The 27,659-nt window shown below is 26.7% G+C and overlaps 2 protein-coding genes across 4 annotated transcripts; one reads left to right on the forward strand and one right to left on the reverse strand.

Annotated features, from left to right (window-relative positions):
* Window positions 1-234: 234 nt before the first annotated feature.
* LOC127279620 (O-acyltransferase like protein-like) lies at window positions 235-14,191 on the reverse strand. Of its 3 annotated transcripts, XM_051302075.1 has the most exons (13): window positions 14,089-14,191; window positions 13,631-13,800; window positions 7,966-8,213; window positions 6,274-6,485; window positions 5,941-6,202; window positions 2,490-2,650; window positions 2,053-2,221; window positions 1,764-1,960; window positions 1,507-1,645; window positions 1,099-1,291; window positions 872-1,014; window positions 641-774; window positions 235-454 (listed from the first exon to the last, which is right to left on the reverse strand). In XM_051302075.1, the coding sequence occupies exons 2-13, from the start codon at window positions 13,731-13,733 to the stop codon at window positions 418-420; spliced, it is 1,998 nt and encodes a 665-aa protein (XP_051158032.1). In that variant the 5' UTR covers window positions 13,734-13,800; window positions 14,089-14,191; the 3' UTR covers window positions 235-417. The 3 variants fall into 3 exon arrangements, with proteins under 3 accessions (XP_051158032.1, XP_051158031.1, XP_051158033.1); XM_051302074.1 differs by lacking the exon at window positions 14,089-14,191 and having other exon boundaries at window positions 13,631-14,053; XM_051302076.1 differs by lacking the exons at window positions 13,631-13,800; window positions 14,089-14,191 and adding an exon at window positions 12,168-12,201.
* Window positions 14,192-16,496: 2,305 nt separating this feature from the next.
* On the forward strand, window positions 16,497-25,887 carry LOC127279619 (nose resistant to fluoxetine protein 6-like). Its single transcript, XM_051302073.1, has 12 exons — window positions 16,497-16,938; window positions 18,663-18,910; window positions 20,609-20,823; window positions 20,900-21,161; window positions 21,249-21,409; window positions 21,719-21,887; window positions 22,087-22,283; window positions 22,654-22,792; window positions 22,945-23,140; window positions 23,217-23,359; window positions 25,143-25,276; window positions 25,678-25,887. The coding sequence occupies exons 1-12, from the start codon at window positions 16,605-16,607 to the stop codon at window positions 25,706-25,708; spliced, it is 2,229 nt and encodes a 742-aa protein (XP_051158030.1). The 5' UTR covers window positions 16,497-16,604; the 3' UTR covers window positions 25,709-25,887.
* The last annotated feature ends 1,772 nt before the right edge of the window (window positions 25,888-27,659 follow it).

The raw sequence follows: 27,659 nt of genomic DNA on the forward strand, positions 1-27,659 counted from the left end.
CCAAGTTCAGCTAGAATCATCCGACACGAAAAAAAACTGTCCAGTAACTTGACGCATTCTAATGCTGCCATAACAAATTTCTACTAGGGTATTAGGTACTAAATTTTCATTTGGTTCTATTTTGATACCTAAAATTGGTATACTATTTTAGTACTTTCTTTTTACAGTGATTGTATTTTCTATACACTTTCAGAGAAATGAAAATGTTTGAATACTTTTCATATATGAAGAAGGTTTGCATTAATATTTAAATTTATTAATATGATAATAATATGTTAATTAATATAATGATAACAATTATGCTTCTGATTTTCCACGCCTGTATTTTATATATAAAACATATTTTGAATCGTTGAATTTAAATTCACGAGATCGGAATTCTAAAGTTCATTGTTTATTAAATAATAATTTGCATATTCAATATTCTTTCGTCTTTTTTTGTGTATTGGGTGATCTGGAAAAAATTTTTATTGAGATCAGTAAAATAATTTCAGATAATTACCTGAAGCTTGCAGTAAGATTTTTGTGAAAGATTGACAAGATTCATTTTTCATAAACTTTTTTTTCTTTCAGTAGTAATCGCAATTACACTACTGAAAGAAAAAAAAGTATAAAAAAAAAAATGTAGTAAAAATATTACGGTATTCGTATCATGAGATTTGTCTTCCTTTTTAATATAATATTTATAAAATTGTTTATTGGAAGCTCTATAATAAGTACAACGAATAATGCCAAGCACATTGAGTAAACTATATCTCCAGCCCAGTATTTAAACTGCAAAAGAAAAAATAATTCAATGATTTAATTATTATCATATGAAAATAAAGTTTTCAATGTTATGCATAATTTTAACGATTTGATATATACTTACTGCACTGTAAAAAGAAAAGGGAAATGCTGTTTTTGTTGTACCAATTTCATAATGATGAATGAGAAAATGAGTTAAGTACATGGCAAAAGAAAGTCGTGATAAAGGTTGAAACCATCTTGCTGCTAATATATTATAATAATAATCTAGAACAGAAATTCACAAATATCACTTATGCTTGTGCTCGGTAAAATAATTTTTTTTTTTTTTTTTAAATAAAAGTAAATTACCTAAACCATCTGCAATTGTAAATAGAAGGGGAATAGTACAAATGCCAATTGCAATAATTGGTCGGTGCAGACTTGCGTACAGAGCTCTTTCAAAAGCAGTTACTTTCAAATTTGGATTCATGAAAAGTGTTCCCATCCATGTTGTGGTAAAAATTACTCCAAATACAAGGATAAATAAAATTTGTGACCATGCCTAAAAGGTGAAATATTTCGAATTACAAAATAATTAATGTAATTAACTATTATTATTATGAAGCTTTTTGTAACAAGAATATAATAATAATGTATATTATTCTTGTTACAAAAATCTGCGTTCCTAAACTCTAAATAGCAACTATTAAGAATTTCATAGAATTTTAAAATATGAAATTCCATTATTTTTAATAAATATTTTTTGACTGATTTTACCTTTGAGAGGCGCCATTTCGAATTTTTGTAATCATAAATAAAACATCCGATAATTAATCCAGTAACATAACCACCTAAACGAAATTCGGTTTTCGAGTAATAATTAAGGAAATATTCAGTATCTTCTATTCTTCTTATACTAGAAAAAATATATTTATGCATCGTTATTCACTAATACTGACAATTAATATATATAGGATTAGATATACTTCTCTTATAGTTAATTATGTAAAAGAAAGTTGCAATAAAATTCTTACTTTGCAAAATTTTTTAAAACTGGATCTAAATCATGTTTGTATGTAAAATGAAATAGTACTGCAGATGAAACAATTAATGTGAAACCTAAAAATATGTAACCAATTTTCCGTGGCATTTTGTAAAATCCTCTCATTAATAACAATCCAATTATGTAACACTGGACATCCACAGATAAATACCAAGATTGAATCACGCACTGGGCAAAAGTAATAATAACATCACTGGGATATTATTTAAAATATTAAAAATCAGTTAAATTTCAAAATTAATAATCTTCTATTTCAATACCTTGTTATTGCCACCAAAATAATTATTGACAAAAAATAAATTTGTCCACCAATATGAAGAACAGGAATCTCGATCAGCTCCTACACTAGCTTCCCAATATGGTCCAGAACCTAATCGATGAAATACAATTGCATATGCAAATGTAATAAACATATAAAGTGGTAGTATTCTGTAAAGTTAAATTAATATTAGGTTATCTGACAACGACATATAATAAATAATAATTTTAATTTTATTTTTTAGCCAAAAGTAGCAATAAATGTTTAATTGATTCACACTAATTTAAAAGTATCAAATTGATACCAAAAATATCAAATTGATATAAAAATTTGTATCAATTTGATATTTTTGGTATCAATTTGATATTTTTTTAAATTTGTCTGTTCTCTTCAATTTTTAAAATACTTTTTGTATTTAATTTTAAAATTTTCTTCTACCTCACTAATCGTTTCAAGATCAAAAATATAAAGTTAAACTTCTTTGATATATTCCAATATTCCAACAAAGAAAAAGATAGTAGCAGTCCCCCCAAACCCAAAAATCCATCCATAAGCACAGCACCATTGTGCATTATTCCAAAAGTAGATGTTGACAATATCTACAGAATTGATATTTAAATTTCGGTTAAACGATATGTTAGAGAAAACATTTTAATGTAGAATATTTTTTATACATTATAACGCACCAAAAATGTCTCTATGTTAAAAAACGAACTAAATTAATCCCTTCGCAGTCTAGTAGAAAAGTCGTTTGTTGGTCCAAAACGGTCAGATTTAAAAAATTCAAAATAGCGGACCTAATATGTCGGAAAAATTTTAAATTGATTCGATTCATTTCAAATTTGGTAGTCGGCAGTTTTTGGAGTCCCTGAATCCAAATTCGAGGTCAAATTGAAAAATTCAAAAAGGCGGACCTAATCTGGCGATCCAATAAGGCAGAAAATTTGAAAATTGATTCGATTCGTTTAAAATTCGGTATTCGGAGGTTTTTGGGGTCTATGAATCAAAATTTTGAATTTGTTAAATCTGACCTCAAATTTGGATTCAGCGACCCGAAAAACCCTAAATGAACCATTTTCATGCAAATCTGGTTAATTTAAAAATTTTTTTAAACGCCATATTGGGTCCGCCATTTTGAATTTTGTAAATCTGATGTCAAATTCTGATATAGCAACCCCAAAAACCTTAGTATATTCATTGACACTCAAATCGAATTATGTTTAGTATTTTTTTTCTAAGATGGACCATATATGTCCAAACTCAAAAAGGTGACACGACTTTTTACTGAACATATTTGACGCTCCACGAGAGAAGGGACCTATCCCCGAAATAACATTAGGCTCTGTTTTCCGTGCACCGTACATGAAAACTAAGCCTAATATTATTATTTGGGAGATAAGTCCCCCCTACAGAAAATTCTCATGTAGAATCTTATATAGGATCTCACATAAATTCATATATTAAAATCCACATAAAATCCTATGTGAGATGTAAGAAACTATATAGGATCTTATGAAAAATCATATAGGAAATTGAGACATGATTTGAAGTGGGATTCGATGTAAATTCTTATAAACGTATTCTTAAGTAATAAATTATGTAAATTCCTATATGAAATCCTACAATTTTTCTGGTCCCATTTTTTCCTTCAATTTCTTATGTCAATTTCCTTCGTGTTTTCTTATTAAAAAACATACTAAAATTCATTGCTCAATCCTTAACCAGAAATTTTCCTATATCAAATCATACATCAAATTTTTTTTCGATTCTTGAATAAAAAATTATTACAAAAAATCTGACATGAAATCATATTAAAAATCCTCACTTGGGATTATATTATGATTGATTTGAACATAAGAAATCATATACAATTTCATGTAGATTCTGAAATATCTATATCTAAGATTTCACATAGAATTATATAAAGGAAACAATATAGGTTTTCATATAGGAATTTTCAGTTGGCAGACGGCAATTTATAAAAATTAAAAATTATTTAATTAAAAATCAAATAATATTACTGCAATTCATCTGAAAAGAAAAGAAATTGTGTTTTGCAATACACCTTCTGAGTTAGAGTCTCAGCTTTTATAGTATTCAAGACTGATCTCAACTGTGAGAAAAAAAATAATACCACCTGGCGGCGTAAGAGTGGAAGTATGATGATCTACATCTATATTGAAATTTCCCATATAATTTCCTACATAATTTCTCATATAATTTCCGACTTGGTATCTTGGATGGACAAATAAAACAGTGAAATCCACACATGATATCCCACATGAATTCCTATATGATTAATTCTTACATGAGATCCTATGTAGGATTTTATGTAGGATTTTATGTAGGATCCTATATAAGATCATACACAAGATTTTACATGGATTTTTATATATATATTCCTGTATGATGAATTCTTACATGAGATCCTATATAGGATTTTATGTAAAATCTTATGTTTGATCTTATATAGGATCATACATAAAATCCTATATAGGATCCTACATAGGATCTCATGTAAGAATTAATCATATAGGAATTTATGTGGGATATCATGTGTGGATTTCACTGTTTTATTTGTCCATCTAAGATACCAAGTTGGAAATTATATGGGAAATTCCAATATAGATGTAGATCATCATACTTCCACTCTTACGCCGCCAGATGGTGTTAAATTTTTTTTCTCACAGTTGAGATCAGTCTTGAATACTATAAAAGCTGAGACTCTAACTCAGAAGGTGTATTGCAAAGCACAATTTCTTTTCTTTTCAGATGAATTGCAGTAATATTATTTGATTTAATTTTTAATTTTTATAAATTGCCGTCTGCCAACTAAAAATTCCTATATGAAATCCTTTATTGTTCCCTTTATATAATTCTATGTGAAATCTTAGATATAGATATTTCAGAATCTACATGAAATCCTATGATTTCTTATTTTCAAATCAATCATATATATATGATCTCACTTGAGGATTTTTAATATGATTTCATTGCAGATTTTTTGTAATAATTTTTTATTCAAGAATCGAAAAAAGATTTCATGTATGATTTGATATAGGAAAATTTCTGGTTAAGGATTGAGCAATGATTTTTAGTATGTTTTTTAATGAGAAAACACGAAGAAAATTAACATAAGAAATGGAAGGAGAAAATGGGACCAGAAAGATTGTAGGATTTCATATAGGAATTTACATAATTTATTACTTAAGAATACGTTTATAAGAATTAACATCGAATCCCACTTCAAATCATGTCTCAATTTCCTATATGATTTTTCATAAGATCCTATATAGTTTCTTACATCTCACATAGGATTTTATGTCGATTTTAATATATGAATTTATGTGAGATCCTATATAAGATCCTACATGAGAATTTTCAGTAGGGCCTTCTCTCGTGGAGCATCACATATATGGGCTACTAGACTATCAAGGGGTTAATTAATAAATATTTTAAAATGACTAAAAACAACACGTTGGTGAAATTTACAAGGTTTATGATCGATGGTTAATAGAAATATTTTTGATTCGGAAAATAATAATTAATTTATTGCCTACAAATTTTTATTTTAAAAATTGTTCATTGAGAAATTTTCTAAAAATAATTTTAGACAAAAAAATATAACAATTTGCAAAGAAAGAAATTTTTTCTTCAACGTAATTCATTGATCATAAACGTTATGAACTTTACCGAATGTAAAAACATATATTTTTTTAAATTAAATTTTATAAAAAAAAATAGTATAAGGATTCATTGTCATTTGTCAGAGTATATTGATATTTTGTCAAAATATTTATTCTTAAATCGCAAGTTTGCAAAATTAATCTATCAAATATTTAATGAAATCATTGTTATGCATTGTTTTTAATTATAAATACATATATACCCATTCATAATATTGTCCTGAGATAGTTCCCGCATACATATTTTGAATTTGTCTATGACCAAGAATTGTAAGACAAGCGAAAATAGCTCGAAGAGAATGAATAATATCAAATCCGGGATGTTGATAATTTACTCTAAAAATTTTATTAAAGTTTCTGCGAGCCGAGAAGCAAGTTATTAAAGAAAGTTCTTCATTTTCATCAGAATTTTTATCAATAATAGTGCTGAGAATGACGACAGTCAATATTAAGAGAAATGTTAAACTGTAAAATTAAAAAATTAGATGTTTTTTGAAATCATTTTCATTTGAATAATAAAAATTATAATTTCTTACCAAAAAATTTTATCATAGATAGAAAATTCTGTAGCTTCTTTTGAACAATACATAGGTGATATTGAAGCATCGACACTAATATTATATTTTGTACTAAATTCATCAAGAGGTTTTTTCAATGAGACAACAATGTCCTCTATTTGACATTTTGCGGGAAAACATAATGCCATTTGCAATAAGTATCGTGGAAATCGACGAAAATCACCTTTTTCCTTAAATATACACAAATAATCGTCAGTGAAAATTATTAATAAAATGACGTCAAAACACAATTTTTCTTAAATAAATTCATCAATTTAATAGCTTTTTGAGAACAACATTGTCTTTAAATATAATATTATTACACCGAAAAAAAAATATTCTTGTATTCAGAGGAAAATTCCTCTTACAGAATCCTCTTGAATTTTATTCTTAAAACAAGAGTATTATTCTTTAAATGAGACTATTTTCCTCTAATTTCAAGAGGATCGAAACAAAAGGACTATCCTAGAGCATTCCTCTTATATTCAGAATAATCTTTTTAGAATAAAAATAATACTCTTAGAATTTAGAATAATCTTCTATGTTTAAGAATATGCCTCTAAATTCTAAGAGGATTTTGCATTGAAAGTCGCTCCTGCGCAAAGTTGATTGCGTCATATTATTTACGTCGCGTCATAAATCGCATATTATGCGTGAAAAAGTTTTAGTTTCTGTGTGAAAAAAGGGGAATAAACCAAAATGGATAATAATCTTTTAAATATCTTGATAGAATTGCAACTTACACAATACGTGCCTATTTTTGAAGGTAAAAGAAATTTTGAAGAAAATTTAAATAATTTTGAGGTTATATGCTATTTAAAATTTTATTTTATTACGATTTTTATTTATTTTAATTTTATTTAAAATTTATTTAAAATTTATTTAAAATAAGTTTTCAAATTTAATGAATTATATGTTTTGCGCATAAAAATATTATTAAAAATAGATTTAGTTGATTTATTCAAAAAAATTAAAATCAATTGCAATTTATTTATACTCAAACAGATGTAAATCATGAAATATCAAATTTTATTCCTTTTAATTTTATAAATTATATCTATGACATACAAACTAGATGATTGCATTTTTATTATTTCAGAGTTCTTTTTAAGATAATATTTTCCTCTTAAAATAAGAGTATCCTCGTAAATTAAGAGGAATAATTTTACATAGAGGGCAATCCTCTTAAACCTAGAGGACATCCTTTTGCAGCATATACTAGAGGAAAATATGCATTGAAATAAGAGGAATCCTCTTGAAACAAGGGGATTTTTTTTTCGGTGTATGACGAAAATAATTATCACATTTTGTCAAATTTTTAATTTAAATAATTGACGAATATTTGATATGTTAAAATATATTAACACATTTTAAATTTACAAAAACTGACACCAGATTTCTGATCAGCGATTCTAAGACTCCACTAATTTTTATAAGCTTAGCTATAGACTTCTTAAGTTTTTCGTCCGACATATTGAATTCATCACTATGAATTTTTGAAAACTAACATCAAATTCGTAATCAAAGACCCCAAAAAAAAAAAACTTAAGAAACATGAAAGTTTAGAATTTCCTTTACATACATAAATAGAATCATTAAACCGTACGATGATTAATAGGATTTATAAGTATAGTAAGTAAATTTAGAAGTAATATAAAATTATATTCATACTCGAATGGCTTCCCAGGCAGAGACTTGTGGATCAAAATATATATTGTGTTCTCCAATAAACTTTGTCGGTTCATTTTTTTCTTTAAATTTTACATCCACCAAACAATATCTACTGATAATTTCTTCAATTTCCCCATTTTCATTATTTATTATTTTTGCTTGAATTCGTTCACATTGATCAAAACTTCCCAAATATCGTGTTAAACCACCGAATAATCCATAAGGATATTTAGCTGATGAATCAAACACTGAAATTTAAGATACATTAAAAAAAATCGTTCATATTCTTATAATTAACATTAGTTAATAAATAATAACTTAATTATTGTAAAAACTAGAGTCAGTGATATCTGTACGTTGGATCGCTGACACGGAAAGGGTTAAACTAATGTTTTTTTAAAAAAGTTATATTTAATATTAGTATATTATATTTTACATTCAGTTTTGAATAATATAAGATTAAAAATTCATTTTTTAATCTGCATTTATTATAATTTAATGCAAAAAATTATTTTGACGTATTTTTCGTAAGATTAATATTCATAATAAATCTAGGAAATTGAAGACAGTTTTGAGGTTATGAATAAATTCTTTTTAGTTCACATTGCTAAATAATCTGATAATTCTTCTCTAAAAGATCTTAGAAATTTAACAATTTTTGGGACGTTTTCAATTATTTTGAACAGACGGAAAGAGACATTTTAGCTATTTTAGGTATTTTTGAAATAAGGACCGACGAAACCTTACGGGGCCATTCATAAACTACGTTACCAATAATTCATTCTTTTTAGACCCCCCCCCCTCGTTATCATTTCGGTAAATGTATAATTATAGACTTTTAGACCCCCTCCCCCCTAAAATAGATAATGTAGTTTATGGATGGCTCCTTAGAAGAGGCCAATTCTACTGATGACAAATTTAGATTCAGCACTCAAATCATACTAAAAAACATTAGTTAACCCTTAAAGTACATACAAAGTACAAATCGCCCGATGTGTTTTTTAAAATTCGGGTTCTTCTTTAAAAACATTTCATTGATTAATTTTAAATATTTTTTAAAAAATAATTTTATATCAATAAAACTATATTTTTCATATTCCTTCAAAAGATTTCCTATCAAAAAAATAATCGATTGAATTTAATCAACTTGAGCCAAAGATGTAAAATTTCAAAGTATTGCGGGGTACAAATCACCCTTCTGTGTATCGAACATAAATTTTTGAAGTGTATACTTTAAGGGTTAATAAAATTTAACAAAATGTTAAAAATTTTAAAGCAATAAAGAGGCACGTGTAAAAAACTGAATTCTTGAAAAAATATTGGTTTGTCGAACAGTAATAAAAAATTATCATTTAACAACTCTGAATAGAAAAAATTAATAAACTTTAGTTTGATAAACGTGGCGCATGAAAAAGCTCTAAAACGAATTTTTTGGAATTATGATTTGATAAAATCTTATTCTGTAGAATAAGATTTTGACAAAATATTAAATTTTTAAATTATTAATTTTGTATAGTATCAATGTTGCACAAATTTTATTTAGATGAAAATAAATTTTTTAGTAAAAATTAATAAACAACAATAGTTTTTAAATAATTAGCATTATAATAGATCTTTAAATAAAACTATTTAAAATAAAGAAAAAATGCGTGTACTTCCGAAGTAGGGGTACCTCCGATTTTAATAAAACTTGGTATACTAACGTATTTTGGTGCGCTGATTACGAAAATGATAGTGAAAATTGGCGCAAATTTGATTATCATGGTAAAAACCATAAAAAAAACACCACAAAATCATGGTTTTTTACGATTATCTCGTAAAAAACAAAAAATTTCGAAAAAAGTTTTAGACAAAAATTGTAGATCTCAAAAAAACACACATTTTATGTTTTATGCATTTTTTACCAAAAGTCATTATTTTTCGAGAAAAATCCAAAAAACGAAAAACACCATGATAATGAAAACATATACCGCAGTCATGGTTAGACATATTATTATTTGATCCAACGAATTCCGCAAAATACTTTCGGCCATATCCACTCCCTCTCGCCAAGGTTTTTTTTAAAAGAAAAGCGAGCAGTACCTTACGCGTACGAAGGCCGTGTTTACTATTTTGCGTTTACCGCTGCTGTAGACTCCACCCCACAATTTCCGCAAATTACTTTCGGACCATTTTTCTCGAAAAATAATGACTTTTGGTAAAAAATGCATAAAACATAAAATGTGTGTTTTTTTGAGATCTACAACTTTTGTCTAAAACTTTTTTCGAAATTTTTTGTTTTTTACGAGATAATCGTAAAAAACCATTATTTTATGGGGTTTTTTATGGTTTTTACCATGATAATCAAATTTGCGCCAATTTTCACTACACCCAAAAAAAAGTAATCTTAAATTTAGAGGAAAATTCCTCTTCTAAAATCCTCTGAATATTTCCTCTTAAAATACGAATATTCCATTTGACTGTAGAATATTTTTATTCTTTGTTGTAATGGAACAATGACAAAAGGAGTACTTTTGCATTTTCCTCTTCAATTACGATTTTCCTGTTTAAATTTAGTATATTTGAAAAAAGGAAAAGTAAATACATGATATCGATTACATTTTTTTCCTGTTTGACATTTGCGCTTTTGTTTTTCGAAACTGTCAATTTTGTCATAATAATGTTGTGTTATAAATCGAAAGACCAAAATGGAAAAGAGACTCGAAGATTTACTAAATGATTTAAATCTTGGTGGATATATTGAATGGAGGTATAAATACAGAAAATATAACCTCTCGATGAATCTTCATTTCTTACTAATTTTCTTAAATATTTGCGTCGAACTTGTTTGATATTTGCAACTGGCTATAGCATTTTTTATTATTATTGTAATTAAATCTAATGTATTGATGCTCAGCAAAAAGCAAGAAATATTTTTCAGAAATGTTTAATTAAAAACCAATATTTCATTCTTTATTACAGGAATCTATTATAATTTACCTTTTTTGAATGTAAATAATTAAATCTAATTAAATATTTATTATATTATTCAAATTTAAAAAAATTATTGGTTCTCTTGACATTAATAACACTAGGAATTTTTTTTTTGTTGAGGTTTTGATATCAACATTTAATTCAATGTGTCAAAACTGTACTTTATTATCAATACATAACCATTATTGTCTAATAATTTATTCAAAACCTGTGTAATACGGTTATTTTCAACTTGTCAAAATATTAGAATATTATTTTTCCTTTAAGAGGATTTTTTCGAGAGGAAGATCCTTCTAAATTAAGATTATTACTTTTGATACCAAAATTAAGAGGAAAATATGCATTACATTTAGAGGAATCTTCTAGAATGAAGATTACTTTTTTTAAGGTGTATCATTTTCGTAATCAGCGCACCAAAATACGTTAGTATACCAAGTTTTATTAAAATCGGAGGTACCCCTACTTCGGAAGTATAATTGAGCTTTACGCATTTTGTGAAGAAAATTGACCTTCATTCAGTACAGAAGTACGCATATAATAAAAAATTTTACTATTTTAAAACTTTGTTTACAAAAATATATGCATTTGAAATTAAGAGTTAGAAACAAGTATACATATAGGTATAAGAAATGTTCTTTAATTCTAAAGAAAATAAAATAATATTTTGCGATTATAACTTGCCTTTCTTTTATCTTTGGATAAGCGTACATTATACATAAAAAAAAAATGTTTGAAAATTGTTTTCTGAATTATATTAGTTTCTTACATTTTTTATTTTTTTATTATTATTTTCAAATGTATATATTTTTTCAAACAAAAGTTTTAAAGTAGTAAATTTTTTTATTATTTTTCATACACTGAAAGAAATTTCATAGGAAAAAATAACAAAATGCGTATTACATTTTAATATATTCTTTTAGAATTTAGGGAAAAGTGTACTTTTTATTAAAATTCAATATACTTTATATGAAAGTTCCAACTTAAAATCTTTTTTCAAATATTAATAATTATTGTAGAAAGAACGTAAAAAGATTACCAATATTTGAAAATATTATATTAAATTCTCATAGAGTTGTTGCATTATATGGAATGTAGCATTCTAATATTTGTAAAACTTTATACGAAAAATTCAGAATGTCGGAAGAAAAGGGAAAAAAAGCGGAAACTGTCGGACGTTTCCGTTAATTCTCGGGAGGAAGAGGAGTGAGGAACAACACATTCACACTTACGATACAGGTTAATACACATACTAATGAACACGCACGTTCATTTCGCTTATACATAGACATTACACGATCGCAACGAAACCTACACTTACAATTCTACACGCATAACGATAAATTTCGCTGGGGGTCGGCATATATCGTTTTCTTATATACTAACTACTGAATATTTTTACCACTTGCGAGAAAGAAGTTTACTTATAATAACTTAATAATAAAAAATAGTTTACTAGTGCCAATGGTGTAATTTTATAGAGGTTACGCTGGGTTCATTTTTATTATTAATTGTTTATATAGATTTTTCTTTTTTTTCAGATTAAAAATTATGATTGTTATAAAAATTTTTATTGCAAATAAAAATTAAATAATTGTAAAGATGACATCAAAAAATAAAAATTCATAAAAATAATAATAAATTTAATAATTAATAATAAATTTATTATTATTAAATAACTTTAATAAAACATTTTTTATAAATTGAAAATAAATTAGGTACGTTCTGCTGGTTAACAACACTTTCGAAAATCGGATCAAGTCGTAGAAGTTCGAGTAGGACACGAAGCCGCAAACAGACAGAACTTCGGTTAAATTCGTAGTCTCTCGGGAAAATCCGTGACTTTTAATATAAAGTTTTACAAAATGTGAAATAAGTATACGGATATATGTTATTTTTCTTACTATTTTGTGAAATTATTTATTATAATATTTCGTATTCTGTGAATTCATAAAGAAAATACTAATTTTTAAAATAAATATACTAATTCTTATTTCTTAAAATAATAGTTACTCTTAAATTCATTATATATTTTCATAAAAACTGTAATAGTAATCAGTATAGGTGCACTTTTTCCCTAAATTGTAACATTTATATTAAACTCTAATATGAGTTTAATACTTAGTAGTATGAATTTTCTTTCAGTGTATGTAACTTAAGCGTTCTCAATTTTTGTAAAAATTAAAAACTTAAGTTTGTCTTTAAATTAAACAGATTTTACTAATTTATTATTGCGATTACTATTATTATATTGTATGATCTATTGTCATTAATATAATTTGCTAATAGTCCTTGAAAAATAATAAAAATTTTGATTAAAATATAAATATTAAGCGGGAGGTTTGACGTCGAGGATATGTTTGTGCATTTGGATGACTATTTAAATGTACATTCATAACTCGACAGTCAATAAACCGGCTGTATTCAGTGGATGTTTTCCGTAGTTTCCCTCTACTCTTATCAAGAAAGGGTCAGTCAAATGCAAATACTTATAATAAAAGTCGGCTACGGACCGCAATTTGGGAATTTGGGGTTTACAGAAGTGAGGTTAAAAGATGGGGTAGAAGAAGGGGTTGTTTAAATTTCAACTCGGGGAGATTTTATTTAATCATTAATTAAATTACATTAATTTTCTAAACTCTTTACTAATTAAAAAAAATAAAGTTTAAGAGAAAAGTATATTCTAAAAACTTACTTTCAGTCGCCCATAAAGTGCCATTTTTTAAATGATCCAGATATAATCGTAATTGCCTTTTACAAGAACCTTCAGGAATTGAATTCGAAGTTGCCACTATCATTGGTAACAGTGGTATATTTAAGAACCAAGAAGATTTCTCATCACTTTCTTTAGTATACTCACTTCTCCTAAAATTCGATTCCTTTACTATCTTATGATTATTTTCATTAAATTTTTTCAAAGTATTATTCTTCAAATTTTCATAATCAATTAATGTTCTATTTTCGGATAAAGTAGTTTCTCCAAATACCACTATCAAAACTTGACAATTAAAAATAAAAAATACTGTTATATTGCAAGTTTTACGAAAACTTAATTTCATGTTGGATAAATTAAAAAATTTGAATATTTACTATATAGATCATTTAATTTAAAAAAAAAATTTGTAATAAAAATAAACGTTTTTATTTATTAACTTGTTTATATAATTAAAATTTTGATCAAATTTTATATGTTACTGATAACGCTTAGCAGAATTCAAATCATCTGTCTCTACTTTGTACTTGAAGATAACTAAAAGAGGGGTGATATGACTTCATTTTTTAATTTATTTAATTCGCAGAATCCAGTTTCTATTCTAATTCTATAAATGTTAGTATACATTGAAAGCGATAGTTATATACGTGAAACTTTTTGTTTCATTTGTTAATAAATAAAAAATGTTGCTTGCATTATTAATCAGATGGAAATGTTTGATTAATTTTTTTACTATGATAATTTGCATTAATTATCATAGTAAACAATATTATTTTAATCATTGTTACTTTTTATTCCTTCAGATTTCAGGGTTAAAGAATGTTTCAGAGTTTTAACACTTTATCATTGAATTATTTGCTTTATCATTTAAAGATCGCTTAACAGTATATTTCAAAAACGTACAAGATTTTTTTATCACTTTCATTTTCTTCAGGATTTTAAAATATTCAAACATCGAATAAATTTGAATTATTATTAATAAATTAAAGTAATGTAAATTTTTTTAAAGTATCAATTGTTTAAATAAATACAAAATTTACCCTAGACAGTATACAACTGGGGTACAAAAGTACCCCAGAGAAAATTCAAACTACGACCCTGGTTCTGTAAGCTTAACTGTCATTGCGGCACCCAAACTAAGTTAAGAAAAATTCGACGTGAACAGTGTCGTAACTAAAAAGGGTTAGATGAAGCCCCGACTTAATCGCAACAATTATTAATTAACTTTTAATTGAATCATAAATAATATTAATGAGGCTTTACTTTAGGTTATTTTTCTTTTTCTGTGTTTAAAATTTCACAATCCGGTTAGATTATAAATCGAAAATACTGTTTTTATGAAGTTAGGGGCGCTTAAAACATACAGTACTCTCCTGAGCACATGTGAGCTTGTTTATGAAACCCCCCCCCCCCCCAAAAAAATATATCATGTCATGTACATCTCTTATCCAAGCATATAATTCTTTTAATTAATGAGAATCGGTTTCAAATGAACACTATTTTTGTTTTTTCTTTTTTTGTAAAGTTGAAGTGTATTTGTGTTACTTCGTGTCACTAAAAGTGAGGTTAGGTGCGATACAATCTTATACGACAAAGTTATTAATCAAGACAAGACAGCGGAAACACCAAGGCGAAGGAACAAGTTCTCATCAGATCACTGAAGTTAAGCAACGTTGGACGCGGTTAGTACTTGGATGGGTGACTGCTTGAATTGACATTCGACGATATGTTTTTTCGTGAAATTTAATTTTCGATCAAATGCCAAATTTTAGTAATCAGACTAAGAAAAATTGATATCGTTGCAGTTTTTCCCCACTTTAGTAGTCAGTTTACTAAAAATACATAGTGAGTTTAAGAAAAAGTAATACTCAAAGTTTCTCCGTGTAGGTACATAATCGTTAGGGCATAAAATAAGCGACAGTATAGAAGAGAGGATGAAAAAGTCAATTCTACTGATAATAAACAATTATAAATAAAAAATAATTTTATTTTCCTATTTTAAGTATAGTAAAATCTACTATACTTACATCTACTACTACATCAATTTTTTTTAAAATTGTAAACAATTATTAAATTTCAAAAAATATTTTAATTGAAAATTAATTTAAGATATATAATTGAATTTGTGAAAAATTTCATCAAAATTATTAATAGGTAATAATTAATTTAGTGAAAAATTTTAGTTAAAAATTTGTTAAATAATTGAAATAAAGAAGATCTAAAGAAGCTCTCTATTGTATGCTAAACAAGATGTATTCTGTTTAAAAATGTTGTAAAAAAAAAGTCGCATCTTATTTAAATAAGTCGAAAAAAGTCGTATAATCCGAGGCCCAGTGTTTATAATATGAACTGTCTTTGTCAAATCTTGGTAATAAAAACGAGTACAAATTATAATGTAAGTTTTGACTTTTGAGCAAACTTAATCCCAAATAAAATAGTCCGCGCAGAAAGTCAGTTTGACACTTGTTTAAATAAATAAAATCTTGATAAAATTTTTAAAACTACTTATTACGCTTTTCTATTTTGCATGAATAGCATAATTAACTAATTAGAATTAAATTTTTTCTTTTTACTGTATTATTATGCATTTGTGAATTTTTAATGATTTATTGCTCTTAATACACCAATTAAATCGTCTTCCATACAAAAAGTTAATTTTTTTTACTAAAATCCAGATTGTATGATAATTGTGTTGATGTTAATGTACATTAACAACGGAGTAATAAATAATGCGTGCACACCTTATATAAAACTAGAAAAGCTGTTAATAAAGTAAAATCTTGCATGAAAGTGTAAAACAGTGAAAAATGACTTAAATTGAAGTCATCATCTGAAAAATTAATAACCTATAAAAATTTTATTGAATTCTATATATTTATTAAAACAATTCTATCAAGTTATTTGTAATTCAAAATTCTCGAGAAATATCAACTTTTTTTTATACATAACGTACAAAATGAATTTAAGTTTTTGTGTAATTTGTATTTTTGTTAAATTTGCTTTTAATTTTCTTAATTTCCCAGTGGTGATTGGAGAAAATACATTATCTAAAATAGAAATCCTAACTAAAGAATGCAATAAAAATAATTACACCATAAGAGATGAATCGAATTTTGAAAATATTTATAATAAAGAAAGTAAAAATGTAGAAAAGTCTCCTTGGTTCTTAAATATACCACTTTTGCCGATAATAGTTGCAACTTCGAATTCAATTCCTGAAGGTTCTTGTAAAAAACAATTACTGTTATATCTTAATAATTTAAAAAATGGTACATTATGGGCGACTCAAAGTAAGTATTACATTAATTTCTCCTTTAGTAGTTAAATATATTAAGTTTAAATAAAAAATAATTCTTTTGTTGATCTAATAAGTGCATTATTTTATATGTATTATATTGTGTACTTTGGATAAAAATACAGTATACACAGAATAAACTTTAACTTAAAATAATCTCCGAACGATACACGAAGAATAATTTTTTAGGTTAAGTATCATATCAAAATCTTAATGACAATAAATATAAAATAATCAATGGAACTTCAGGCCTAAGCAGAATGAAATCTTTAATCGTAAATCTTAAGCTTTTACTTGAGCGAGAAAACGATAGAAAACATCTTTTGTCCTTTTCTCTCTCATGTAAAAGCTCAAGATTTACGATTGGAGATTTCATTCTGCTTATACACGGAAAGAATTTCGAGACATCACATGCGCTGCCTACCACGCATCGTTTGTGCTTGAGTTATGTACGTGTGATGTGCATTTTCGAGACATAGACTACGTTATAGCAGACGATCTTGCGATGCGCAAAGCAAATGCGCAAAGAAAACACGCCTCATGTCTCGAAAATGCACATCACACGTACATTTTCGAGACATGGGACGTGCGATGTGAATGTACAGCGCATGCCATGTAGTTCTCGAGGCATCCGCACAGCAGATGTCTCAAAATTCTTTCCGTGTAAGCCTATCCGAATTGTGATACTTTGCAGGGAATGGTAGCTTTTTTGATACAGGGCGGAGAACTAGAATAGAGAACAACAGGGTGAGGCAGGTGACAAATTTGAAAAAATGGGAGTAAAGCCCCCAAAAAACTGTTTTGGTGTCTTTAACTACATTTTTTTTTAAATTCAATTTTTTTTATCTTGCGTATATGTGTTTTAAAGTGTAGCTTTAATTTAAGCCTAAAAAGAAGTCTCTAGCACGTCGGGTTAATGAGAAAAAAATACTGAAAACCTTCAAAAACACAGTTTTTACTCAAAATCCTGACGTGATACGCAATTTTGGAACCCGGGATCATGTTCAGCGCACAAAAATACATTGGAAACCACTCTGAGGGTCAATTACGTAACTTTTTCCGGATTCCACTTTTCAAATTCCGTATTCCGGTTTCAACATTCCGGATCCCTCATTTCACATTCCGTAATCCGGATCCTACTTTTCATATTTCCGGATTCTACTTTCAAAATTCTGTATTTTGGATCCTATATTCCACATTCCGGATTCCACTTTCAGAATGTAGGACGTGGAATCCGGATTGTGGAAAGTGCAATCCGGAATATGGGATCCAGAATGTGGAATGCGGTATTTGAAAAGTGGAATACGGAATGTAGAATCTGGAATGTGAAAAGTGGAATCCAGAATGTGGAACCTGGAGTACGGAATGTGAAATGTGGAATCCGGAATACGAAATTTTGAAAGTAAAATCCGGAATCTGAAATACGGAATTTTGAAAGTGGGATCCGGAATGTGGAATACGGGATGTGAGATCCGGAAAAAGTTACATAATTGACCCCCTTATATCTAAAAAAAAACTTAGACTTATGTTATTATCTTTCTAGGGTTAAATATACATAAACTGTTATTTATATATTTATTTATTGAAACATACATGAATTGTACTGATATAAAAAATAATTATTACTAGTTGTAAGATTATTTTAAAAATAATCCACAATGATTATAGATGAAAAAATAATAACCTATTAAAATTGTATTTTAACTTAAAATTTGTTAGTGTTTGATTCATCAGCTAAATATCCATATGGTGTTTTTAATGGTTTCACTCGTCATTTGGGAAGTTTTGATCAGTGCGATGAAATTCAAACAAAAATATTAAATAATGAAGATGGAAAAATTGAAGAAATACACAGTAAATATTGTTTGGTAGATGTAAAATTTAAGGAAAAAAATGAACGGACACAGTCTCTTGAAGAACTCAAAATCTTTTTCGATCCACAAGGCTCTGCCTGGGAAGCAATTAGAGTACGTTCTATATTATATATTGTAATGAAAAACTTATGATTTAACAAACAATAAACATGTTCTGAATCAACCAGGATTTAATTATTTTCTATTTTTTCTATATCTTGGATTCCTGTAAAAAATTTTTTTGGGGTTATATCAAAATCCTGACGTGATGAGGTAACCCTACTGAAAATCCTCACGTGGGATCATATATATGATTGATTTGAACATAAGAAATCATATACAATTTTATGTAGATTCTGAAATATCTATATCTAAGATTTCACATAGAATTATATAAAGGAAACAATATAGGATTTCATATAGGAATTTTCAGTTGGCAGACGTCAATTTATAAAAATTAGTAATTATTTAATTAAAAATCAAATCATATTACTGCAATTCATCTGAAAAGAAAAAAAATTGTGCTTTGCAATACACCTTCTGAGTTAGAGTCTCAGCTTTTATAATATTCAAGACTGATTTCAACTGTGAGAAAAAAAATTATCACCATCTGGCGGCGTAAGAGTGGAACTATGATGATCTACATCTATATTGGAATTTCCCATATAATTTCCTATATAATTTTTCATATAATTTCCGACTTGGTATCTTAGATGGACAAATAAAACAGTGAAATCCACACATGACATACCACATAAATTCCTATATGATTAATTCTTACATGAGATCCTATGTAGGATTTTATGTAGGATCCTATATAAGATCATACATAAGATTTTACATGGATTTCACTGTTTTATTTGTCCATCTAAGATACCAAATCCGAAATTATACGATAAATTATGTAGGAAATTATATGGGAAATTCCAATATAGATGTAGATCATCATAGTTCCACTCTTACGCCGCCTGATGGTGATAATTTTTTTTCTCACAGTTGAGATCAGTCTTGAATACTATAAAAGCTGAGACTCTAACTCAGAAGGTGTATTGCAAAACACAATTTCTTTTCTTTTCAGATGAATTGCAGTAATATTATTTGATTTTTAATTAAATAATTTTTAATTTTTATTAATTGCCGTCTGCCAACTGAAAATTCCTATATGAAATCCTATATTGTTTCCTTTATATAATTCTATGTGAAATCTTAGATATAGATATTTCAGAATCTATATGAAATTGTATATGATTTCTTATGTTCAAATCAATCATATATATGATCCCAAGTGAGGATTTTTAATATGATTTCATGTCAGATTTTTTGTAATAATTTTTTATTCAAGAATCGAAAAAAAATTTGACGTATGATTTGATATAGGAAAATTTCTGGTTAAGGATTGAGCAATGAATTTTAGTATGTTTTTTAATAAGAAAACACGAAGGAAATTGACATAAGAAATTGAAGGAAAAAATGGGACCAGAAAAAATTGTAGGATTTCACATAGGAATTTACATAATTTATTACTTAAGAATACGCTTATAAGAATTTACATCGAATCCCATTTCAAATCATGTCTCAATTTCCTATATGATTTTTCATAAGATCCTATATAAGATCCTACATGAGAATTTTCAGTAGGGAAAATCACAATGCGGTAAAATAAACAGCGGACTTGGTTTCAACGAATTAGTTATTCTAAGAATAATATTATAAAGTACGATATGCAGCTTTACGTAGATGATCTGATTCATTGAAGTCGCAGATTTTTTTATATCTACCTCATTGAATAAATAAATTGAATTTATATTTTAGGAAAAAGGCGATTTTCGAAGATACAAAAGATATATTTTACAAATGGCATTGTGTTTTCCTGCAAAATGTCAAACGGAGGATATAGTTGCAGCGCTAAAACAACCTCTGGATAAATTTGGCGCAGAATATAATCTTCAAGTCGAAGCATCAATTATACCCATGTATTGTGCCTCTAAAGAAGCTCAAAAATTTTCTATTTACGATATAATTTTCTAGTAAGAATAATTTCAAATTTTCTTCTACTTTGCAGAGAATTGTTTTATATTATATAAATAATTTCCTAATTTACAGTTTGATATCTCTAATAATATTAAGCCTCATCATAATCAGCACTCTGATTGACATTAATTGTGATAAAAACAAAGAACATTCTTTATTACGTTGTTTCTCTGCTCGTAAAAATGTGAATGAAATTTTTAAAATAAATTATGAACATCGAGGACTTGATACTATTCACTTTATTCGAGTATTGTTCACTGTTCTTACAGTTTCTTGTCACAGACAATTGCAGTATATGTACGGAGGAAATATTTCTGGAAAATACTACGAATGGGTAAGCAATTAATGAAATTATTTTATCATGTTTATAATAAATATGAACATATACAATATTAGTATCATAATTATAATAATTTAATAGATTATGACCGATCCTATTTTCGGAATAATTCACAATATTCCCATCGCAATAGAAGGATTTTTCGGTATGGGAGGACTTTTAATGTCTCATTCTTTATTGGAAGAATTGAGTATTTCAAAAAATATTAATATCATTCTTCTAGTTGTAAAACGATTAGTAAGGTACATTTGGTCAGAATTTCTCAAACGGATCTTTTGTAAAATTTTCAAACGAAAAATAAGTTTTTGAAAATATCAGACCAAAAAAGAAATTTTCAAACGAAAAATAAGTTTTTGAAAATATCAGACCAAAAAAGAAATTTTTTGTTCGAAAATTTTCAGTTGTCAGATATAAAAAAAATTAGAATTTGGTATTCACTAACTTTTAAGAAACAACACAAAATGTTTATTAATTATTATTTAACAACAAACATTAACACAAAATAATTTTGTTTTAAAAATTTGTATAAAAATTTAAAAATTATTTTTTAGAATATTGCCAACTTACATGTTTATAACATTTGCGTATGCAACTGTATTTCATCGATTAGGTTCTGGACCATTTTGGGAATCAACTATGGGATTCTATCGAGATTCTTGTTTATCTTATTGGTGGACTAATTTGTTTTTGATAAATAATTATTTTGGAGGCAATAACAAGGTATATACAAAAACATAAATTTTTTTGTAACTTTCTCTCTAAATCTGAATCAGTAAAAATGTTTACTAATTTAAATTAGTGACTCACTTTTTGCATTTGAATTAGTTAAATTTTGCTAATTTTTAGTAAACGTTATTAATTAGTAAAATTTTACTAATTCAGATTTAGAGTGTTGATAACTATATTTATTTTTGTTTAGTGCGTGATTCAGTCTTGGTATTTAGCTGTGGATTTTCATTGTTATTTAATTGGATTAATGTTAATTATTGTATTCAATAAAATGTCTCGTAAAGTTGGTTATATATTTTTGGGTTGTACATTAATTTTGTCAATTGGTATTCCTTTTTATTTCACATATAAAGATGATTTAGTTCCAATACTCAAATCTTTTATTAAGTAAGATGATAATTTTATTATTGTACTAATAATTACGAAGCGCAGGAATAAGCTCTAAAATTAATTTGTTAGATTTTTCATTTTTTCGAATTATTATTTAACAGAAAGTCTATTGAACCGAATTTTTATATATTACAGAATTGTTATTTAAACGAATTTTACAAACTTTTTATTTCATCAATTTTGAATTTAACAGAATTTTTATTAGAAAAAATTAATTTCTAACCGAATTTTAGGTAATGAAATTCAAATGAAAATTCTAACAAATAAATTTTAGAGATTATTCATGCTTCTCATAATCACACAAAAGCATCGTTTTTTAAAACTTATTTGAATATTGTTAAAAAATGTAAATGAATTTTTTCAATAGTCCAAGAAGACTAGAGGACAGTGATGATTTTTTAAATTATTATGTTAAAACTCATATACGTATGGAAGCTTATATTACTGGATTGATTGTAGGGGTTCTTATTTTTGATTACAAGGAATCTAATTGGCGTCTCTCAAAGGTAATATAATAATTTTTCCTTTTTTTAACATTAAAAAAATTAATTATATTTTATAAATTTTGCAGAAGTCAAATAGACCTCTTGTAAATTAATTAAAATTTTTTATAAATTTAACTTTAGGTTAACTATTATTTTTACTTTGATTTTTTTAGACCTGGTCAAACATTTTGTTCATTACGTTCGTCTTTATGTTGAGTTTAACTGTTACATGGCCTGGGACACTTTTGACAAATCCAAATTTGAAAATATCTGCATTTCAAAAAGCCTTATATGCAAGTCTCCATAGGCCAATTTATGCATTTAGTATATGTTCCATTCCTCTTCTCTTGACAATAGGCGATGGTTTAGGTTAAAGAAATATATTTTTTATCTTTTTTTAAAATTGAATTAATAAACAATTGAAATTTTTATATTCTGATTCTAGGGTTTTATTACAATATATTAACAGCAAGATGGTTGCAACCACTTTCTCGTATTTCTTATGGAATTTTTATGGTTCATTTTATTGTACTCCACTTTGAATTTGGAACTACAAGAACTGCATTTACCTCTACTTGGTACAATTTTGTAAGTTCTTAAAATTGAAACGAAATTAGTTTTAGAGTGGGGCAAAATCACAAATTCTGAGCATCACAAGTCTAAACTTTCAGAACTTGTAAATTAGATTCGCAGCTTTTTTTGACAAACAACAAAAAATAAAAAATTCCGTATTTTCAAAAACACGTAAAATAACTATAACATTGTAGACAACTTTAAATATTTACAGCGTTAAAAATTAAGAGATTTAAATTGATTTTTTAAGAATATTATGATTAAATTCTAATTTGTATTTATTTGTATAGGTTAGGTTACCAAAATTCACATAATAATATTATACGACATTATTACTATCAACTATAATTTAATTATTCATCTTATTTAAAAAATAAATACTTAATTAAATAACTAGATAATCTTTCACAAACTGTTTAAATAAAATTGTTATTTGTTGTTATATAACCTTAATTTTAATCTGATAAGGATACGTGACATACAACTCATGTGTTATACCCACGAAGTAGTATAAGGAGACATATCGCTGTATATAAAAGATGGTCCCGTTTTCGGTATTCACGGTTCTCAAGTTTTCACCAATCTAATTACACTTGCGCCAACCGCGGGAAATTATGGTATTAAACTCTGTATTCTGTAAACACGTGATTTTAATACTGAGGTTTCCCTCTAGAGGCGCAAGTGTAATTAGATTGGTGAAAACTTGAGAACTGTGAATACCGAAAACAGGGCTACATTCCGTTAGAACCGGCAATAGGTGAGATGTCTCTTTATACTATGTACTTCGTGTTTATACCGCTACTATAGGCAGGGCTGAGTCGCATGACGTAAAATAATAGACTTGACCAATCAGAAGATTTCTTTATCTTGCGGGTTGGTTTCCATTGTCCCCACTCGCCAAAGTTCCCCCTCTCCATTTGTCATAATTCTCGTCAACTACAGCACCCTGCTCTAGTGAAAATTTAGTAACTTTATTAGGCTCTGTCACTTGTGACATCAGAGTCGATTCTAGGTGTGACGTCAGAGGCCTGGAGGGACAACAAACAGACAACACAATGTTATTCTTATGGGGAAGAAAATTAGTTTCCACTTTTATCAATTTTATTCATACTTTAAACATGGAAAACGCTTGTTGACATATAATAAAATTAAAATGTGTGTTGATAATTAATTTTGTTATATATTTGATTCAATTGCATTTATAGATTTTCTGAATTCGTGATAAAATATAATTTTTGAGGTTAGGGGTGTTTGTTTACTAACTTGAAATCTTTAACTGCTGCGGTAATTCCCACTTAAAAAATATGTTTTATATCTTTTTAATAACATGCATACTGGATATTGTTTAATAATGTTGTTAAAATGTAAAATGTGATTAGTTAACAAACACCCATAACCTCAAAATTTATATTTTATCACGAATTCAGAGAATCTGTCAATGCAATTGAATCAAATATATAACAAAATTAATTATCAACGCAAATTTTAATTTTATTATATGTCAACAAGCGTTTTCCATGTTTAAAGTATGAATAAAATTGATAAAAGTGGAAACTAATTTTCTTCCCCATAAGAATAACATTGTGTCGTCTGTTTGTTGTCCCTCCAGACCTCTGACGTCATATCTTGAACTCGAAATATCTCGATGAACTGACACAGACTAATAGTAACTTTTAATTTTAACAATAGAATTACTAAAGTTTCTTAGTTTGGCTCTAAATTAGTGGTTTTTCCCTATTCTATTCTAATTTTTAAATAATTTCTCGTTTTAATTAAAAAGAAATGTTTCCTTTCACAGTTTAAATATCTCGCAGCAGATATGGTATATTCTGTCTGTCTGTCATTATTCACAGCCATTGTAATAGAATTTCCAATCCGAAATATTTTTAATTTATTTATGAAAAGAAAGAGAATCGTTACGAAAAGAAAACCGTAAGAAAACCCCATGATAAATTATTATTTGCCAATGTATCTGACGCTTTACGGTAAAAGGGACCTTAGCTGCAACAAAGTTTAGGTTATGTTTCCCAATAGTTTTAGCTTGATTAAACGTTCATTTTTAATTTTGTAAAATCAAAATCAGTTTTTATTGAATATCTTGGATCTAATAAAGAAAAAAATATCAGTGGTTTGTATAATAAGAGTTATATAGTGCTCTTTGTGTATTGTCATATTCTAAAAGTCACCAAACATAACCTATAACATTTTTTGCAGTCTCTTTCTCCGAGAAGCATATATATATATATATATATAACAACTTAAATACATACTTTATTATTTAAATTGCTGTTTGTAAATATAAATAAAAATAATTTCATAAATTTTCATTTCAGATCACTAAATATCGAAGAAAAGACGAAATAATTCTTCAATGTCAATTACAAATTAATTATATGAACATGAAATGATTTAAATATATACATAACGGACATAAAGTTTTGTAAAACTATTATGATAAACCATTTTTTTTATTAGAATGTGAAAATTTTTTTTATTTATTTATTTGGGAACAATAATTTTTTTTTCTGAACTATTTTTCTTTAGTGCTGAAATAATTACAATTTAAAAAACTCCAACGAAATTAAATTATAATTGAACAATAAAAGTAAATAATTTAACAATAAATTTTTGTTAAATAATAGGAAATTTTAAATACATTCAATTCTTATGGTAAAGTTTAGTTTGAATCTCGGGTAGTAATATAATACCGATGTATTTCGTTTTATCCCGGTGCCGGTAACTATTTTTATTGAAACTAGATCTATCTATTACCATTAAGAAACATTCATGTAAGAAATGTGTCAGAAATCCGCAGGGCGGCGCGTTTTTCAGTGGCATTTTGAATTGAATTTACTTTTACATGAACATAAGAGAATGCCGGATTTTATATATGCATATGAAATATTTAATTTGACAATTATTAAGTAATTTATTATATAAAATTTGCCATAATACAAAAATAAATTATTTTTATTAACTTTTTTTTTATAAGAGAATTTAAAAAACAAAATATTTTTAATATTTATTATTTACCTACTCTCTAAATTTGAATTAATAAAAATTAATTCACTAATTGAAATTAGTACAAAATTTTCACTAATTTTTAGTAAAATATTTCTACCTTTGATTTAATAATATTTGTTTTTTAATTTTAAAAATTTTTTTTTAAATTTATTTAGTAGGGTCAGTCGGGGTAAATCCGAACGGGGGGTAAATCCGAACGCTAATTATTTCAGCTTAATTAAAATTTTTAAAAATAAGTTCGATATGAGAATTTTTACCTCAGATCCTCTTCAAGAGATTCTAAGTATTATCCCATTTTTCGTTTGTTAATTAGCAATAGCATAAACAAAGATAACGAGTATTGCAAAAAAGATTGAAAATCAAAGATGACACTCTTTCAGTATTTTGTCTCGTATTTGAAGAAAAAGAAGCTAAAAATTCATTTTATTATTTATAATTGTTTGTTATGAATACTAGAACAGAAACTATATTTGATTTTTGCCTTCTGTAAAATTTTATTAATAATATCAGACCGTTCGTATTTACCCAAGAAAATTGGAAAACTGGGGTAAATCCGAACGGTATTTTTAATAATTTTTTTTTACATCAAAGCCACACAAAATTGTTTTTATTTGATTACACTATTATTTTAACATTATAAAAGTACATAGAAAAAAGTTTTTCTTTCTATACGTATCCTCGTTAGTAATTAATAAGCAGAAACTTAATCTCTGTTCTCTCGAAGGAGTGTTTCAATTTTTTTGCCAAATGGTTTGTTGAAAAAAGTTTTTCAGGATCTTAATAAAATTTGGTATTCTACGGTTTTTGGGGTCGCTAATTACCAATTTGAAGTCAGTTTTTCAAAATTCAAAATGGCGGACGAGAATTAAAAAATTCATTGGATTCGCTCGAAAATTGTTACTCGGGGGGTTTCAGGGTTAGCAAATTTGATCATTTTTAAAAATAAGTTTTAGGAAAGTACGCCATTTTGAATTTAAAAAATTTGACTTTTATTTTTGTATTTACATTCAATCACTCCAAAATACTTTCTGTACCAAGTTTTGCAAAAATCCGTTATGATTTGATAAAGTTATTGAAGGTTTTAGTTGTGTAACGCATCTTAATTTTTAACCTGTTTGATTTTTGTATTTATATATGATGCATTATTACATAATAGGTTTATTATCGTATTTTTTTTGAGTTTTTATATAAGTTTAACAATTGCAATACTTTAAATTTATTTTCCCTAAGATTTTTCTGAAATACAGTGGCGTTCGTATTTACCCCGGTATTTTAGGAAAGTTGCAAAGTA

This window comes from Leptopilina boulardi, unplaced genomic scaffold, assembly GCF_019393585.1.
Source record: "Leptopilina boulardi isolate dan_hultmark-lab unplaced genomic scaffold, ZJU_Lbou_2.1 LbouV2_221, whole genome shotgun sequence".
NCBI lineage: Eukaryota > Metazoa > Arthropoda > Insecta > Hymenoptera > Figitidae > Leptopilina > Leptopilina boulardi.